We start from the raw sequence: 17,899 nt of genomic DNA on the forward strand, positions 1-17,899 counted from the left end.
TATTTTGTTGTCAACTTATGGATTTGTATCTTTTCAGGTTGATACAGGCAATACTGGAAGGGTGTTGGCTTCTGATGCTGCTGCTTTCCTGAAAAAATCAGGGCTTCCAGACTTGATACTTGGAAAGGTAGTATTCGTTCATTATAACTAGATTATAAGTTTGTAAGGAATGTGTACTATAGATGAACTGGATGCAAATTTAGAAAGATGCCATCAAGAAATTTAGAAGTTAGAACCGAGTCATAGAAGCCATTTTAATAGTAGGATGAAGGGAATTTGTAGCGTAGTGATTTACCCTCTTGAAAAGTAAGGTGTTTTTCAGATTTTTAGAAACAAACTACTTTTTAATAGGATAAAATGAGGAAGTAATAAGTACATTTGGTGGGGAGAAACAGTGAAGACTGGGAATCTTGCCACACACTCAAAGACTTGGCTCTATCCCTACTTCCTCTGTTATAACTGTCTCTGTTTAATGTGTGGTGAATAGACTGGGGGATGAGAGGCTTTTTAAAAAGAGCACAAAGAGGTGGAAAGCCCCTCCCCTGTCTACTCCTTATACGTGATATTGATATATATTCAAAATCCTGAAAAATAATCACTATTAATAATTTAATTATTCACAATTAAACATTAATCATCTCAACTTGCACATAGAAAAGAATATCTTAAGGATCCAAAATCAAGAATAGTATGTACGTTCTAGTAGAAAGAGCATTGGTCTCAGAGTTAGAACTTGGATTAATGAAAAAGGCATGTGACTGGAAGTTAGAACTTAGGCTTCACTTCTTTCCCTGGTGCCTTGAATGTTCTTGAGCTAAGTCACTTACCCTCATTGGGCCTTAGTATCTTTGTGAAGGGTTGCACTAAATCAGGGGTGCCCAATCTTTTGGCTTCCGTGGGCCACATTGAAAGAAAAAGAATTGTCCTGGGCCACACATAAAATACATTAACACTAATGATAGCTGATGAGCAAAAAAAAAAAAAAAAAATCATAAAAGAACCCTCATAATTTCTTAAAGAAAGTTTATGGATTTGTGTTGGGCCACGTGCAAAGCTGTCCTGGGCTGCATGTGGCCTGTGGGCTGCAAGTTGGACAAGTTTGCACTAAATGATCTTTAAGGGTTCTTTCCACTCTTAATTCTATGATTCTTAGATCTGATTACCAGAGAGCCTGAGGTTGTAAATAGCAGAGATTTAATTTATCATTCAGATGACTTTTGTTTAAAATATACATTGATATTTCTTCCCCCTAAATTTCAGATTTGGGATTTAGCCGACACAGATGGCAAAGGTATCCTGAACAAACAAGTAAGTTTCAGATATTCGTATGAATTTTTTTTTGAGTGATTCAAAATAAAAAATAGCCAGCAGGGTTTTCTTGTATTTTGAAGCCAAGAATTGGTTTTTACCAACATTAGAGTTTTGCCTAGGGCAAGTGTGTAACAATGAAAGTATTTCCAATCACTAGATGTTAATATAAGTCTTAACAGTTAGTGTGAGTTTGGTGACATTGTTCTCCTGGAGTTTATTTTTCTGTCTTTCAGAGAGACTTTGCTCTTTAATTAATTTTCCTAGTTACATAGGGTTATAAGTAAAAGTGAATGTTATTAAGTAAGTGTTAAGATGGTATTGTCTAGTAGATTTGAAGATTTGAAAGGAAACTCTTGGTTAATCACATGTGAGATGTGAGTATTCTGGTCTAGATCTTACTCCTGATATATAAACCAAAAAATGATTTATAAACGAGAAGTAAATTCTTGACCAGAATACATAAAAGTGGTTATGGCCAAGGGTGTTGAACACCATCAGTGTACTCCGAAGTTCTGATTGTTGGGGATGGATTTCAGAGTTGTATAAGGATTGAATTCCAAGTTTGCTGAGTGCCACTACTCAAAGTTAGGCTTCCTGCCCACCCCCGGCATAGCTGAAGCAGGATCAAAGCCAGATATTGGAGAAATTTGATGAGAGGGTCAGAATATCCAGTCTTTTAATTAAGATTTCGGGGCTAGATTGTAGTCCCTGTTCAAGTCTCTGGGTAGAAGGGCTACTTTGGTGTATTGGAGGCATAGGAAAACAAAATTCATATGGGCCCACCTAGGTGCCATATAGTCAGTCAGCAAATATTTGTTGAGTACCTGTGATGAGCCAGGCTTTAGAAATACAGAGGTTAACATGATAGATGTGGTCACTGTCTTAAGGTTTTACAGTATAATAAATTTTTTAGTTATAATTGTTAGATTTTGGATATTGAGTTTGAGTTGCCTTAGTACTTCCAGGTGGCTGGATTTATGAGTCTGCAGTTAAACTTTGAAGTTCCTTTGGAAGCATAGATTTTTTTTTTTTTTTTTTTTTGAGACAGAGCCTTGCTCTGTTACCCAGGCTGGAGTACAGTGGCGTGATCTTGGCTCACTGCAACCTCTGCCTCCGGGATTCAAGCAATTCTCCCATCTCAGCCTCTGGAGTAGCTGGGATTACAGGCGTATGCCTCCGCACCTGGCTAGTTTTTTTTGTATTTTTAGTAGAGGTGGGGTTTCACTATATTGGCCAGGCTGGTCTTGAACTCCTGACCTCGAGTGATCCACCCACCTCGGCCTCCCAAAGTGCTGGGATTACAGGCGTGAGCCACTGTGCCTGGCCCAGATTTTTAAGTTAGCATATGAATGAAAGAAAAGAAACCAATACTTAATGAATTTCTATGTGACAAAAATGACACTAGGCACTTTCCTCCTGCAGCATGGTTTTTATTTTGTTGCTGATAATACATTGCAAGGTAGGTATTAGCCCCCCTATTATGGAAGGGTTTTAACTTGCCCTTGGCCTCACAACTATAAGTAGCAGAACTAGAATTTAATGCAGAATTATTTCACTTCATAGCCCATCCATACTGTGGTAATAGACTTGATTACCTAAGAGTAATTGAATCTCAAATAGAGTGAGAAAAGAAAGAGGGTCATGTTAGAATACTTAGAATACTAGCAGTTAGGGAAGACATTGACTCCAACAGAAGAGACCTAAAAGGTCAGAAGAGAACTAGGAGGGTTTTGTGAAGCTGTTTGATGGAGGAGAGCTTCCAGGAAGATACTTTTCCAGGCTGCAAAAAGAATAAGCAGTATGAGGCTTTTTTTTTTTTTAAGGCTATTCTATTTGGTAGCTAGGAGATTATTTGTGACATAGGCGGTAGTTTTTCTAGCTAATCATGGGAGTTGAAGTCAGATTGCACAGAAGGTTGTGGAATGAATGAGAAGAAAATGGGATATCTTGAAATAGCATTTTTTCAAGAAATGAGTGAAGGCAAGGGATTGTATAAAGCAGACAGTCTGCAAGGTGATAAGAATGGGTTATGAATTGGGTATGAAGGGTATGGGGGAGAGTACGGGATTTCAGAGAAGTAGTGAAGGGTTGATTACATCAGCGACTATACTAGGGTATTGACAGGTTGGACAAATTGTAGCTGGAGTAAAGGCTTTTGTTATCATGTCTATGACACTAACTCAAAACAGCTGAAAACCAGTTGCATCAGCTTCTTTGCATTTATTTATTAAGTTTTGGACTAAGACTTCAACTGCTAAAAATCCAAGGACTTTTGGGAGAGATTTATAATTATTTTGAAGTTAAACTGTTACATAATTTGTTTTGATGTTGCACAGTTATTTTCTGTAGTTTTTCTGGAATCGCAGTCATTAAGTCATTTGAATTACTGTTCCAGTTTCAAAATTTATAATCTCACAATCCAGAGATGACTTTTCATAACATTTTAGGTATTATTTTCTTTTGGGATTTTTCTCTAATTCTTTTTTTCTCATTTAAATGATAAAATACATCTCTTAATATCATTAAATATTATTTGTTTTTTTTTGGTTTGTCTGTTTTTTTGAGACAGTCTCGCTCTGTCACCCAGGCTGGAGCGCAGTAGCATGATCTCGGCTCACTGCAACCTCTGCCTTCCATGTTCAAGTGATTCTGCTGCCTCAGCCTCCTGAGTAGCTGGGACTACAGGTGCACGCCACCACACCTGGCTAATTTTTGTGTTTTTAGTAGAGAGACGGGGTTTCTCCATGTTGGCCAGGCTGGTCTCATATTCCTGACCTCAAGTGATCTGCCCGTCTCGGCCTCCCAAAATGTTGAGCTTACAGGTGTGAGCCACTGTGCCTGGCCCTAAGTATTATTTTAAACATGAGTATTCTGTATGATTTCCACTATCTGTATGTATTTTCCCATTTATGTTATTATTAGCGATTCATAAATACTAGGAACATCTTTCTACATAGGATTTTTCTGCAAGATATTTTTGAAGCAAATATGCTACTTGTTGCTACATAAGACCTCTGTAGTAATTATGAATTGTTTTATATTTTTAGATTGTAAGTATTTGTGCAGGTAGGTAAGTTGGTAGAGGGAGAATGCTCTTAACATTCATACTTTTCTTTCTTAGGAATTCTTTGTTGCTTTGCGTCTTGTGGCATGTGCCCAGAATGGATTGGAAGTTTCACTAAGTAGTTTGAACCTGGCTGTTCCTCCACCAAGATTTGTAAGAAATGCTTTTAGATTTAAATTGTATTTAATTTTTAAAAAGTGACACCACGTTATTTGAAAATTAAAAGTAATATATTAAAAGGAATTCTCCCTTTGGCCCTTTCACTCAGCTACTTGGCTTTTTTCCGTCTACTGGCTCCTGCTGTTTTTAGTTAATTTCTTGTGTATCCTTCCAGAGTGATTATATATGTATATGTAAGAAACTGTAGGCTGGGTGAGGTGGCTCACGCCTGTAATCCCAACACTTTGGGAGGCAGAAGTGGGAGGATCACTTGAACCCAGGAGTTCAAGACTGGCTGGGAAACAAAGCGAGACCCCCATCTCTACAAGAAAATCTAAAATTTAGCCGAGTGTGTTGGTGTGCACGTCTGGTCCCAGCTACTTGGGAGGCTGAGATGGGAGGATCATTTGAGCCTGGGAGCTCAAGGCTGCAGTGAGCCATGATCACACTGTTGCTCTCCAGCTTGGTTGATGGTTTAAGACCCTGTCTTAAAAATATATATATATATTCTCACTCATAGGTGGGAATTGAACAGTGAGATCACATGGACACAGGAAGGGGAATATCACACTCTGGGGACTGTTGTGGGGTGGGGGGAGGGGGGAGGGATAGCATTGGGAGATATACCTAATGCTAGATGACGAGTTAGTGGGTGCAGCACACCAGCATGGCACATGTATACATATGTAACTAACCTGCACAATGTGCACATGTACCCTAAAACTTAAAGTATAATAAAAAAAAAAATATATATATATATATATAAATACTTATTTTCTTATTTTACTTTAATTGTAGCATGCTATATATTAACGGTCCCCAACCTTTTTGGCACCAGGGACCGGTTTCATGGAAGACAATTTTTCCATGGACCTGGGAGGGATGGATGGTTTCAGAACGAAACTGTTCCACATCATCAGGCATTAGATTCTTATAAGTAGCATGCAACCTATTCCTCACATGTGCAGTTCATGATAGGGTTCGTGCTCCCATGAGAATCTAATGCCGCCGCTGATCTGACAAAAGTTGGAGCTCAGGCCATAATGCTTGCCTGCCAGCTGCTCACCTCCTGCTATACAGCTCAGTTCCTAACAGGCCATGGACGGGTACCAGTTTGTGGCCCGGGGGTTGGGGACTCCTGCTATACACATAATTCTATACCTTTTATAAGTAGCTTATTAAGTTTTAGAGGTATTTATATATCATTACATAGAAGCTTCCACTTTGTTTTTTATAGCTGTGTAGTATTTCTTTGCTTATGTTTATGATAATTAACTTTCTATTGATAGGCTTTTAGTTTATTTTGAATCTTTCATTATAAAAAAATGCTGCAATGAATAATAACCTTGGACATATGTTATTTTGCATGTGCAGGAATGTATTTATATGTGTTAATTTCCAAAAGTAGAAATGCTGTTCAAAAGTTTTTGCCTTTGTAATTTCTATGTATTTTGTCAACTTGCTTTCCATAGTGGTTGTACTAGTTCACCCTCCCTCCAGCAATTGTTTGAGTGCCTGTTTCTGTACACTTTGGCTAGCATACTTTGGTTAAACTTTTAGATCTTTGCGGTTTGATAGGTGACAGTATGTAATTTTAAATTTATCCTTTTGGTTTTATGGAGTGAGGTTGAATAGCTTTTCTTGTGCCAATAAGAATAGCTTTCTTATAAGCTTTTCTTATGTTTACATTGCCTTTATGTGAATGTCTGTTTATAGCTTTTGCCCATTTTTCTTGGTTGTTGCTCTTTTACTTATTGAATTCTAGGGCCTCTTTAATTATTAGGACATTAACTCTTTGTCTATATGAGTTGCAAGTCTTTTTTTCCTATTTTGTCATTTGTCTTACTTTTTTTGAAAAGACAGAATCTTGCTATGTTGCCAAGGCTAGCCTTGAATTCCTGGGCACAAGTGATACTTCTGCCTTAGCCTCCCAAATAGCTGGGACAATTGGCATGTACTACTGAGCCTGGCTTATTATTGTCTTTTGTGTAAATAAATTGTCAGGTTAAATTTTTTTTAATTTTTTACATTTAAGTTAGTATTGATCTAGGATGTGAGTACAGATTTTATTTTTATTTTATTTTTTTATTTTTGAGAGGGAGTTTTGCTCTTGTCAACCAGGCTGGAGTGTAGTGGTGCAATCTCAGCTCTCTGCAACCTCCACCCCCTAGGTTCAAGCGATTCTCCTGCCTTAGCCTCCTGAGTAGCTGGGATTACAGGCACCCACCACCACATCCGGCTAAATTTTTTTTTGGGGGGTAGAGATGGTTTTTCACCATGTTGGTCAGGCTGGTCTCGAACTCCTGACCTCAGGTGATCTGCCCACCTTGGCCTCCCAAAGTTCTGGGATTACAGACGTGAGCCACCACACCTAGCCTAGATTCAACTTTATATTTTTTCAAGATGGCTACCCTACAGAAAGTATAATCAATACAGTTTATTAAATAATCCATCCTTCACTTCCTGTCTCTTCATTCCCTTTGAAATGCCATCTCAGTTGTGTGCTAAATTCTCATACGTATTTTGATTGCTTACTCGATTTTTTTTGTTCTTACCTATTGATCTGTTTATCCATACCATATGCTGATGTTACATTGTTTTAATTATCATATTTGGTGACATGTTTTTTAAATCTAGTATGCTAGTCCTCCCCACCTCACTCCTTTTTTTCCCCAGATATTTTATGGCTCCTCTTGTTTTTTGTTTTTTTAAATTTTAAGAGATGGCCTCATTCTGTTGCCCAGGCTGGAATACAGTGCTGTGATCATAGCTCACTGTCACCTTGAACTGGGCTCAAGTGATCCTCCCCAGTAACTAGTTCCTTGTTTTTAAACTCAACATTTTAGAAGTTTTTGGTCTGCATACTAATAATTTAATTTCTTAAGTTTAGAGAATTTCTGCACTTTTATGTTTAGGCATGTAGTCAGAAGGTTAATTTAGGGATTTGTTGCCTACGTGCATTACAGTCATGCATTGCTTAACAACAGGGATACATTCTGAGAAATGCATCATTAGGCAGTTTCATCGTTGTGCAAACATCAGAGTGTACAAACCTAGATAGTATAGTCTACATTATACCTGGGCTACATGGTATATAGCCTGCTGCTCCTAGCCTAGAAACTTACACAGCACTGAATACCATACTGTACTGAATACTGTAGGCAATTGTAACATGATGGTATTTGTGTATTTAAACAGAAAAGGGGCTGGGCGCGGTGGCTCACACCTGTAATCTCAGCACTTTGGGAGGCTGAGGCGGGTGGATCACCTGAGGTCAGGAGTTCAAGACCACCCTGGCCAACATGGTGAAATCCCATCTCAACTAAAAATACAAAAATTAGCTGGGTGTGGTGGTGCATTCCTGTAATCCCAGCTACTCAGAGGCTGAGGCAGGAGAATCGCTTGAACCCAGGAGATGGAGGTTGCAGTGAGCCGAAATCATGCCACTGCACTCCAGCCTGGGCGACAGAACAAGACTCCATCTCAAAAACAAAATAAAACAAAAACCAGAAAAGGTACAGTAAAAATATGGTATTATAATCACTTTGTTTCATTGTTATTTAGATGGTCTAGTAAATGTAAAATAGTGTCCTGTGTGCATTGAGATCCAGCATTTTGTATGAATATATTTAAATCCAAAAACCATTTTTTCTTCATTGCTTCTTGATGTGAGAATTTCAACTCTTGTTGTGCTTTACTTTCTTCTATAGCATGATACCAGTAGTCCTTTGCTAATCAGTGGAACCTCTGCAGCTGAGCTCCCATGGGCTGTAAAAGTAAGTTAACTTTGTAATATTCTCTCACCCCTTCATTGCTTCCTATCTACTCTCTCTCTACCTCTGAAATATATTGCTATCTTCATTAGACTTTCATACATGTTTAAGGAAAGGTAGGGGAGAAGCTGTTACTGGTGTTTCTGAGGGATCTTTCGGCTCTGTCAGTTGTTTTGTGACAGTATCGGCCTACTTGTATATCTGTTATAATGTAAAGAAAAATGGTGATGTCATAATCTTGTATTAACTAAAATATTTGATTAAAAGATAGTTTACCCCACTGGTATTATCTCTTACTTGAAAATTCTGGTTAACTATGTATTTTCTAGATGACTCTAAAACAAACAATTCTTTATGAAATCTTTTTAGAAATAGGTATTTTGCATTATAGTTTTTCAGAGCCACATCATATCGTACTATAAAACTTGTAATTTAAAAATGCTTAGACTATAGCAGATCAAATGAGCTTTGATAAATGTGTACAGTTTTTTTGAAAACCATTTTTATTTGTATGTCTTTGTATGCTGTGGACTGGGCACTAAGTTTTAAAAGCGTGGGAATATGGCCTTGACTGGGCAAATAATGAACAATAGTTTTTCATGTTACACCAGTAACTTTTAAAAATTTAGGAGATATCTTGTTATTGACAAGAAAAAGAAATATTGCTTTGGGAAAAATGGAGAAATCTTGATGTTTATTCCTGTAGTAATTATTTTATTTTTAAAAATTTATTTGTGGCTCATGCCTGTAATCCCAGCACTTTGGGAGGGTGAGGCGGGCAGACCATGAGGTCAGGAGCTCGAGACCAGCCTGGCCAACATAGTGAAACCCTGTGTCTACTAAAAGTACAAGAAAATTAGCTGGGTGTGGTGGCAGGCGCCTGTAATCCCAGCTACTCAGGAGGCTGAGGCAGGAGAATCGCTTGAACCCGGTAGGTGGAGGCTACAGTGAGCTGAGATTGTGCCACTGCACTCCAGCCTGGGCGACAGTGCAAGACTCCGTCTCAAAAAAAAAAAAAAAAATTTATTTATTTGAACTGTACCTCATACCATCTTTAGAGAGTCATGGAATGTCACTAATTAGCTGTGTGTTCTTATAAAAGTTACTTTTTTGCTCTGGGCCTATTTAAGTGAGAGGGTTGGACTAAGATGTTCTTCAAAGCCCTTCTACCTCTGAAATATTTTGATTCTAACCCAATAGTTGGAAAATAAAGATGGTGTTCCAGCTACAAAAAGAATGGGCAACACCAGACTCTTGGGTAAACTCACTTTGAAATTATTATTTCCTATGTATTTTTTTCTTGCGTATCTTTACAATGAATATTATATTTTGATGAAAGTGAAAAATGTTTTTTAAATGATAGTTTAAAAACATATGTAGTCTATTCTTTAAGGACTTGATTTTTATAACTGCAGTTAAATCCTTTCCTCTGTTATTTAACTTGTGATTTTGTTTTTTATTGTAGCCTGAAGATAAGGCCAAATATGATGCAATATTTGATAGTTTAAGCCCAGTGAATGGATTTCTGTCTGGTGATAAAGTGAAACCAGTGTTGCTCAACTCTAAGTTACCTGTGGATATCCTTGGAAGAGTAAGATATTATTTACTCCGAAATGTAATTTTTATGTATTTTAATTTTATATCTATTATACTAGGAGCATGTATAACTCTTTGTTAAAAATATACAAATCTTATTTTAAAGTTGTATCATTATAGGATTTTTTGTTTTCTGACTTAATGTATAAAATTATTGCCAACTTATTTCTGTATTTGGTTATTCCCTGTAAAAATGAGTGGTTGAAATGAATTACATATGTAAGCCCCTTAAGTAGGTCGTTTTTTAGTTTGTGCTGTACACTCTTGACCTCCTATTTGCTTGAGTTAATTTCTAGAGACCATCAGTATTTTATGTCTGCCACTTACTCTGTGGCTGTATCATGGTGTCTTGTTGTAAGGAATAGTTTTATCTCTGAAATCATAAATTCTGCTCTCTAACTTGTACTTCCTGTCTTTATAGAGCTCTTTTCCAGAAACTAGCAAGACTAATTCTTTGACCGGTTTTACTAAGACCTTTAAATCTGACTTCTTGGCTGGGCATGGTGGCTCACGCCTGTAATCCCAGCACTTTCGGAGGCTGAGGCGGGTGGATCACGAGGTCAGGAGTTCGAGACCAGCCTGGCCAATATGGTGAAACCCCATCTCTACTAAAAATACAAAAATTAGCCGGGTGTGGTGGTGCGCAGTCTGTGGTCCCAGCTACTCAGGAGGCTGAGGCAGAAGAATCGCGTGAACCCAGGAGGCAGTGGTTGCAGTGAGCCGAGATTGCACCACTACACTCCAGCCTGGGCGACAAGCAAGACTGTCTCAAAAAAAAAAAAAAGAAAAAGAAAAAAAAAATCTGACTTTTTTACTTTTCCTCTTTTTTTCAATTTTTTTACTGTGATAAATATACATATCATGAAATTTAACATCTTAACCAATGTTAAGTGTACAATTCAGTGGTATTAACTACATTTACATTATTATGCAACTATCCCCAATATCCATCGCCATGAATTCTTTTCCTCCTGTAAAAGTAAAACTTTATTCCCTGTCTTTTGGTCTACAGCTTCATATCTATCCTTAGCCCCCTTTGCCATGTTATTTTTCTGTCTCTCCTGCCTGATGGAAAAAGCATGAAGTAAATTATCTGCCTTCTCTGTGGTGCATGTGGACTACTGAGCAGGTGTAGTAAGATTGCTGTCACTGTAAATTTATCATCATCAGCTTCAGCTGGGCTTCTCCGTACTGCCAGTCACTCTTGTGCTGTTTCCATAGTGATTTCTCCATAATCCTCTTCATATTTCAAATCTTATCTACTCTCTTTAAACCTCTTGCCCTTTCTTTTTTTTCTTTTTTCTTTTTTTTTTTTTTTATTTTTTTGAGATGGATTTTAGCATTTGTTGCCCAGGCTGGAGTGCAATGGCGCAATCTTGGCTCACCACAACCTCCGCCTCCCGGGTTCAAGCAGTTCTCCTGCCTCAGTCTCCTGAGTGGCTGGGATTACAGGCGTGTGCCACCACGCCCAGCTGATTTTTATATTTTTAGTAGAGATGGGGTTTCTCCATGTTGTTCAGGCTGGTCTTGAACTCCTGACCTCAGGTGATCCACCCGCTTCAGCCTCCCAAAGTGTTGAGATTACAGCGTGAGCCACCAGCACCCGGCTGCCCTTTCTTTAATTACCTGCTTCAGCAGATTACATAGGGTCAAATCCTGGCTGCACCACTTCTTAGCTGTGTGACCTTGGGCAAGTCATTAGAAAGCCATGTCTCAGTTTTCTAATCTTTAAAAGGGACATAATTCCCAGCTTATAGAATTGTAGGGATTGAATGTGATAATGAATGTTAAGTCCTGCTTATTACCATGATTGCTACATACTCTTTGAATGCTAGCTGCTATGATGATGACAACCACCATACCACCATATTATTACTACTGCTGGATCAATGTTATATAGATTTTAGATGCTCAATAAATATTTATTTAAATGCCATTTTTTAGTATTGTTTCCCACTAATTATTTCTCCCCTGTGTGATCAGTGTGAAATTTCTAAACTATAAATACACTGTTGTTATTTTATTACTTAAACCTAACTTTTTAGTAGCTTTCCATTGCACTTAGAATAAAGCCCAAACTCCTTTCAAGGCAATTATAACCAGACACTTGCTTATCTCCATTTTTAACTCTCAACAGTACACTTTTTTTTTTTTTTTTTTTTTTTTTTTTTTTTAAGAAACAGTGTCTAGCTCCGTTGCCCAGGCTGGAGTGCAGTGGCATATCATAGTGCACTGCAGCCTTGATCTCCTGGGCTTAAGGGATCCTCCTACCTCAGCCTCCTGAGTAGCTTGGCCTACAGGTGCATGCCACCATGCCCAGCTAATTTTTTATTTTTATCTTTTGTAGAGATGGGATCTTGTTATGTTTCCTAGGCTGTCTCAAACTCCTGGGCTCAAGTGATCCTCCTGCCTTGGCCTCTCAAAGTGCTGGGAGGCCATATGGGCATGAGCCACCATTCCTAGCTCATAAACTTTCTTTTCTTGCCCTCGAGTAGAACATGAACTGAAAGAACATTAATCTTTTTTCAATTATTCTCTTTTTAAGGTTTGGGAGTTGAGTGATATTGACCATGATGGAATGCTTGACAGAGATGAGTTTGCAGTTGTGAGTAATCTAATGCTCTTAACATCTTCATTATCTTAATGATTTTCTCATGTGCAAATTTCCTCTTTTAGTTCATCCTTAGAGGAAGACTATATTCTCATCAGATTATTGGGTGAACTTTTTTTTTTTTTCTTTTTGAGACAGAGTCTCACTCTGTCACCCAGGCTGGAGTGCAGTGGCACGATCTTGGCTCACCACAACCTCTACCTCCCAGGTTCAAGTAATTCTCGTGCCTCAGCCTCCCAAGTATCTGGGATTGCAGGCACATGCCACCACGCCCAGCTAATTTTGGTATCTTTTGAAGAGATGGGGTTTTGCCATGTTGACCAGGCTGGTCTTGAACTCCTGACCTCAAGTGATCTGCCCACCTCAGCCTCCCAAAGTGCTGGGATTACAGGCATGAACCACTGTGCCCGGCTGGTTGAACATTCTTATATAGAATTTATATTTATTTTCTAAACAAATGGATAACAGAAAATGTGTGTTTTGCCATCTTCATTTTATTTGGCTTTAAGGTACATAGGAATGTATACTTGGTATAATTACTGTAAAGATAGTATCTTTTGTATCACAACCTGACCAGGTATCTTAGTACCTGCTTCTAATATGGAATAATTTTGCTTCAAATGTATCTCCCAAATTTCACATTTCCTTTTATTTCATTAAAAGGAAACATGAATAACACTTGAGTTTCACTTCATTTATGAAGGCAGAAAAGTTTTTACATTTTATCTGAAGACATGTCATCTTAGTAATTGAATAGTTAATTCCAAATATGGTTGTATTCACCTCTTCCTTAAAGGTTTGATAAAACTTTGCTGTGAATTCATCAGTGGTAAATTTCTAATTTCCCTTTTACTCTCAGATTTTCTCTTTTTATTTTGGTAAGGAATTACTAATTTCTTTTACTTTCAAACTTGTTGCTACAAATTTGTGATACTCTCTTTCGTGGTTGTTCTCTTTACTCACTCCAAGTCTTGGGAGTACTCCCACTTGTATTTTTACTTAATCTGATTTTGTCTAGTTTATTGATCTGTTAGAAGAACCATCTTTTGAATTTACTTATCCTTTCTATTATGTTTTGACTTTTAATTTAATGATGTTTAACATTTAATTCCCTGTTATATTTTCTTAATCTTTTTATTTTAAATTTCTCAGAGATGAGTATTATGTTTCTTCAGTTCTCTTTATCTTTAATATTGAAATCATTTAAAGGATGTATTCACCCTTGAATACAGGTTTAGCGGGATTCCATAGATATTGGTACAGAGTTTCCTCCTTTATACAGCTTTTTAGATAATTTTTAGTTTTATTATCTGGTTAGGAATATGTTTCCTAATTTTAAAGTGGTTAAGTTTGGTTGGTTTTGTTACTTTGATGTATACTTTCAACTTGATTGGATTATAACTAGAAAAATATAGTCTATAAAATGTCTAATTAAAAAAATTAGTTAAGGCTTTTTTGTTTCCAAGTTTATGACCTGCTTTTACATATATTCCATGGATATGGCACTATTTCTGTTTGGACGATATTAGAGTTTTATAAATTCATTATATCAAATTTATTTTATTTTATTTTATTATTTTTATTTTTGAGACAGAGTCTTGCTCTGTCGCCCAGTATGGAGTGCAGTGGCGCAATCTTGGCTCACTGCAACCACTGCCTCCCAAGTTCGACGATTCTCCCGCCTCAGCCTCCCAAGTAGCTGGGATTACAGAAGTGCACCACCACATCTGGCTAATTTTTGTATTTTTAGTAGAGACAGGGTTTCACCATGTTGGCCAGGCTGCTCTTGAACTCCTGACCTCAGGTGATCCTCCCGCCTCAGCCTCCCAAAGTGCTGGGATTACAGGCGTGAGCCACTGCACCCAGCCTCAAATGTATTGATTATTTAGTTTCATTTTGTCCTTATTTTTCTTTTGTTTTTGGCCCTTCCTTCAATTTTCCTCATTTTCCACAAGAGCCAAATGAAATAGGCAGAATACATATTACCACATTTTAAAAATGCAGAAAGAGAAACTTAAAATGACTTGAATTCTTGTTCACAGGTACCTAATCTTTTTAATTTTAATTTGAATAATAGTTGGGAAATGGTAAAGGATACTCCCTTGCAGTGGTGACAAAAGTTATCTCAGTCACATTTCAGGGGTTGAGCCATTGTTTGTGGGATGCTTTTGGGAATGGGGCCATACTGAAGAGATTTCGGTGATGATATACTTTGAAACATCGTGAAACCCTACACATAAACTTCTCATAAATGGTTTTTGTGGTAAGAATATTGGTGCAGAATCTTTGCAGTGGTACGATGTAATGAGGGATTTTTTTTCTCATAAAGACAAATTTTTTTTTTTAGACGGAGTCTCACTCTGTCACTCAGGCTGGAGTGCAGTGGCGGGATCTCGGCTCACTGCAGCCTCGGCCTCCTGGATTCAAGTGATTCTTCCACCTCAGCCTCCTGAGGAGCTGGGATTACAGGCATGCACCACCACCCCCGGCTAATTTTTATATTTTTAGTAGAGACAGGGTTTCGCCATGTTTGCCACACTGGTCTCGAGCTCCTGGTAATAGGTGATCCACTCACCTCGGCCTCCCAAAGTGCTGGGTTTACAGGCATGAGCCACCTCTTCAGGCCCAAGACAAAAATATAGTTAGAGTAGATGGGGAATAGTAGTGTCATCATTTGATAAACAGTAGTGTATGCTAAGGTAAATGAATAAACACAATTTATCTTATATGCCTGGAGCCTATTCCCAGGTAACTGGCCTCTTTTTTTTTTTTCAATAAAAAGCTTTATTAAAAGAATAATTTTTGAATAATAAATACATTTGTAGGAAATTACTACCTTGAATTTTGTTTTAAATAGTAGACACCCCTTTATCTTCTCCTAGATTTACTTGTTAACCGTTTTGTCACATTTGCTTTCTCCCTGTATCCATATTCTTCAGAATTTTTTCCTAGTTTTAAACTCTAGCTTGTGTGATTTTAATACTGCTTCTCCTGTTCCCTCTTTTTTTGAATTACCTGATATTTCTTATGTTTGTTGTGTATGTCTCTTGAAAATGGCAGATTTCTGTATTTTAATGCTTTACCTAATTGGATAGTTTTTAAGATAATAGCACTTATATTGATTTGAATTTTCCTTCTTTACCTATTTATTTTACATTTTTATTTTCTCTGTTTCTTACTGTTGCTTATTATCAACTTGTGATTCATTCCCTTACCCCGCCTCCCAGTTAATGTGGAAATTTTGTTATAATGTCTTGTTTCATTAATACAGTTAATACAGGTTGAGCATCCCTAATCTGAAAATCCAAAATTTGAAATGCTTCAAAATCTGAAACTTTTGAGTACTGACATGACCCACAAAGTGGAAAATTCCACTCCTGGTCTCATGTGATAAGTTGCAGTCAAAACTTTTGTTTCATGCACAAAATTATTAAAAAGATTGTATAAAATTATCTTAGATTATGTGTATAAAGTTTATATGAAACATAAATGAATTTCATGTTTAGACTTGGGTCCCATCCCCAAGATAGGATAATATTCCAAAATCTGAAAAAAAAAAAAAAAAAAAGATAATATTCCAAAATCCAAAAAAATCCAAAACACTTCTGGTCCCAAGCATTTTGGGTAGGGGATTCTCACCTTGTGCCCCTTTTCCTGTACTCGTACTTATTTCTCCTATGTTGAAAACAAGATTTTCAACCCTTACTCTAGCAAAATGAGTCCTTTAGATTATTTTTACTTATTTTCTTCCCCATCATGTTCTTTTTTTTAATTTTAATTTTTATTTTTTTTGAGATGGAGTCTCACTCTGTCGCCCAGGCTGGAGTGCAGTGGTGCGATCTCGGCTCACTGCAAGCTCCGCCTCCTGGGTTCACGCCATTCTCCTGCCTCAGCCTCCCGAGTAGCTGGGACTACAGGTGCCCGCCACCACGCCTGGCTAATTTTTTTTGTATTTTTAGTAGAGACGGGGTTTCACCGTGTTTGCCAGGATGGTCTTGATCTCCTGACCTCGTGATCTGCCCACCTCGGCCTCCGAAAGTGCAGGGATTACAGGCTTGAGCCACTGTGCCTGGCCCCCACTCATGTTCTAATTCCAGAAGACCTTAGAACATTTTTTGTGACTCAAATTCTAGATTTTGCTCAGTTAATTTATTTCTTTTGGTTTTGGTATTTTTCTTCCAGTTTTGTTCAATATTAATAACTAGTATTCTTTTGGTTAGAATTTGTCTGATAAATCTTTCTTTATCCTTTTACTTTAATAAATAGAGCAACATAATCTGTACTCTTTTTAAAAATTATAATTACTGCAAGATAGCCTGTGTAACTACAACTGCAAGTCATTGATTTGTTTTTATTTATTTACAAGCATCAATATTTTACAAAACTGAATTTTGAGAGCTGGTATCATTCTTCCTTGAAAATTGAAGTAATTTAAAAAATACTTTTGCAGTAGTGACGTAGCTAAGATCTGAACATTTTAAATTATCCTCCTAAGTAATAAAATATAATGTTCTTATTTATATGATCAGTCCTTTTGGCCTATGGCAGTTTATACTCTGCCAGGATTTTGGTTTGTTGAAGTATAATACAAGTTTAGGTCTTATTTTACTAGATAATCAAAACTGACTTGAACATAGGAATCTTTTTGTTCAAGACTTACCTTTAAAATTCTTGCCCATTTCCCCTTGGGTTAAATGCTTTTTGTTTGTTTGTTTTAAAGACCCCGTGTCTGCTTTGTGTTTATTTTTTTGAATGGGAAAAAATGAAAATGAAGTTAAAGAGAGGACTCTAACTTGGTGTGTTGAATTTCAGTATAGATTTTTTTAAAGAGTAACTTATTTCAGTAATTAACCAAAACTTGATTGAACTTGAGTCTTTATGTTTAGACTTACTTTTAAAATTCTTAACCCGTTTCTTTTATTTTATAGCATAAATGAGATTTTTGGTTGGTTTATCTTTTTAGTTAGAATAAATGAAGTTAAAGATTCTAACCTGTATAACTTCTGTTGCCATGTGAACCTTTGATGAATGGCCCTTGTTTCTTTTCAGATGTAAATGCTTGTTCATATTCTCGGAAGCCCAGTAGTTTAATTAAAAATCCAGAATCTAGAATATCTTTTAGTTTTTTTTTTTTTTTTTTTTAAAGTAAATTTGTAAAAGTTAGGCCTTGGCATGACCATGGGTATTCTGGCCACAACTAAAATGACTTCAGAGAGTTTCGTGTACGTGGAATGTATAATGTATATATGTATGTACATACACAAAAATAGATTTAAAAAATCGTATCTACCCCCTTGAATCTGGATTTTTAAAATATCTATGATTGTGTATCAGTATTCTGTTTACTCATTGATGAATTATCTGACTAGATTGTAAGGATATTGG

At 37.0% G+C, this 17,899-nt stretch overlaps 1 protein-coding gene across 4 annotated transcripts in view; it reads left to right on the top strand.

The window, feature by feature from the left end:
* EPS15 (epidermal growth factor receptor pathway substrate 15) overlaps positions 1–17,899 on the top strand; it is a 164,529-nt gene that overhangs the window by 46,045 nt on the left and 100,585 nt on the right. For all 4 annotated transcript variants that reach the window (XM_063698773.1, XM_031014168.3, XM_063698780.1 and 1 more), the window contains exons 3-8: positions 38–127; positions 1,261–1,308; positions 4,433–4,528; positions 8,245–8,310; positions 9,773–9,898; positions 12,449–12,508. In XM_063698773.1, the coding sequence (XP_063554843.1) occupies positions 38–127; positions 1,261–1,308; positions 4,433–4,528; positions 8,245–8,310; positions 9,773–9,898; positions 12,449–12,508 (486 nt within the window). The remainder of the gene's footprint in view (positions 1–37; positions 128–1,260; positions 1,309–4,432; positions 4,529–8,244; positions 8,311–9,772; positions 9,899–12,448; positions 12,509–17,899) is intronic.

This window comes from Gorilla gorilla, chromosome 1 (assembly GCF_029281585.2).
Source record: "Gorilla gorilla gorilla isolate KB3781 chromosome 1, NHGRI_mGorGor1-v2.1_pri, whole genome shotgun sequence".
Lineage (NCBI taxonomy): Eukaryota > Metazoa > Chordata > Mammalia > Primates > Hominidae > Gorilla > Gorilla gorilla.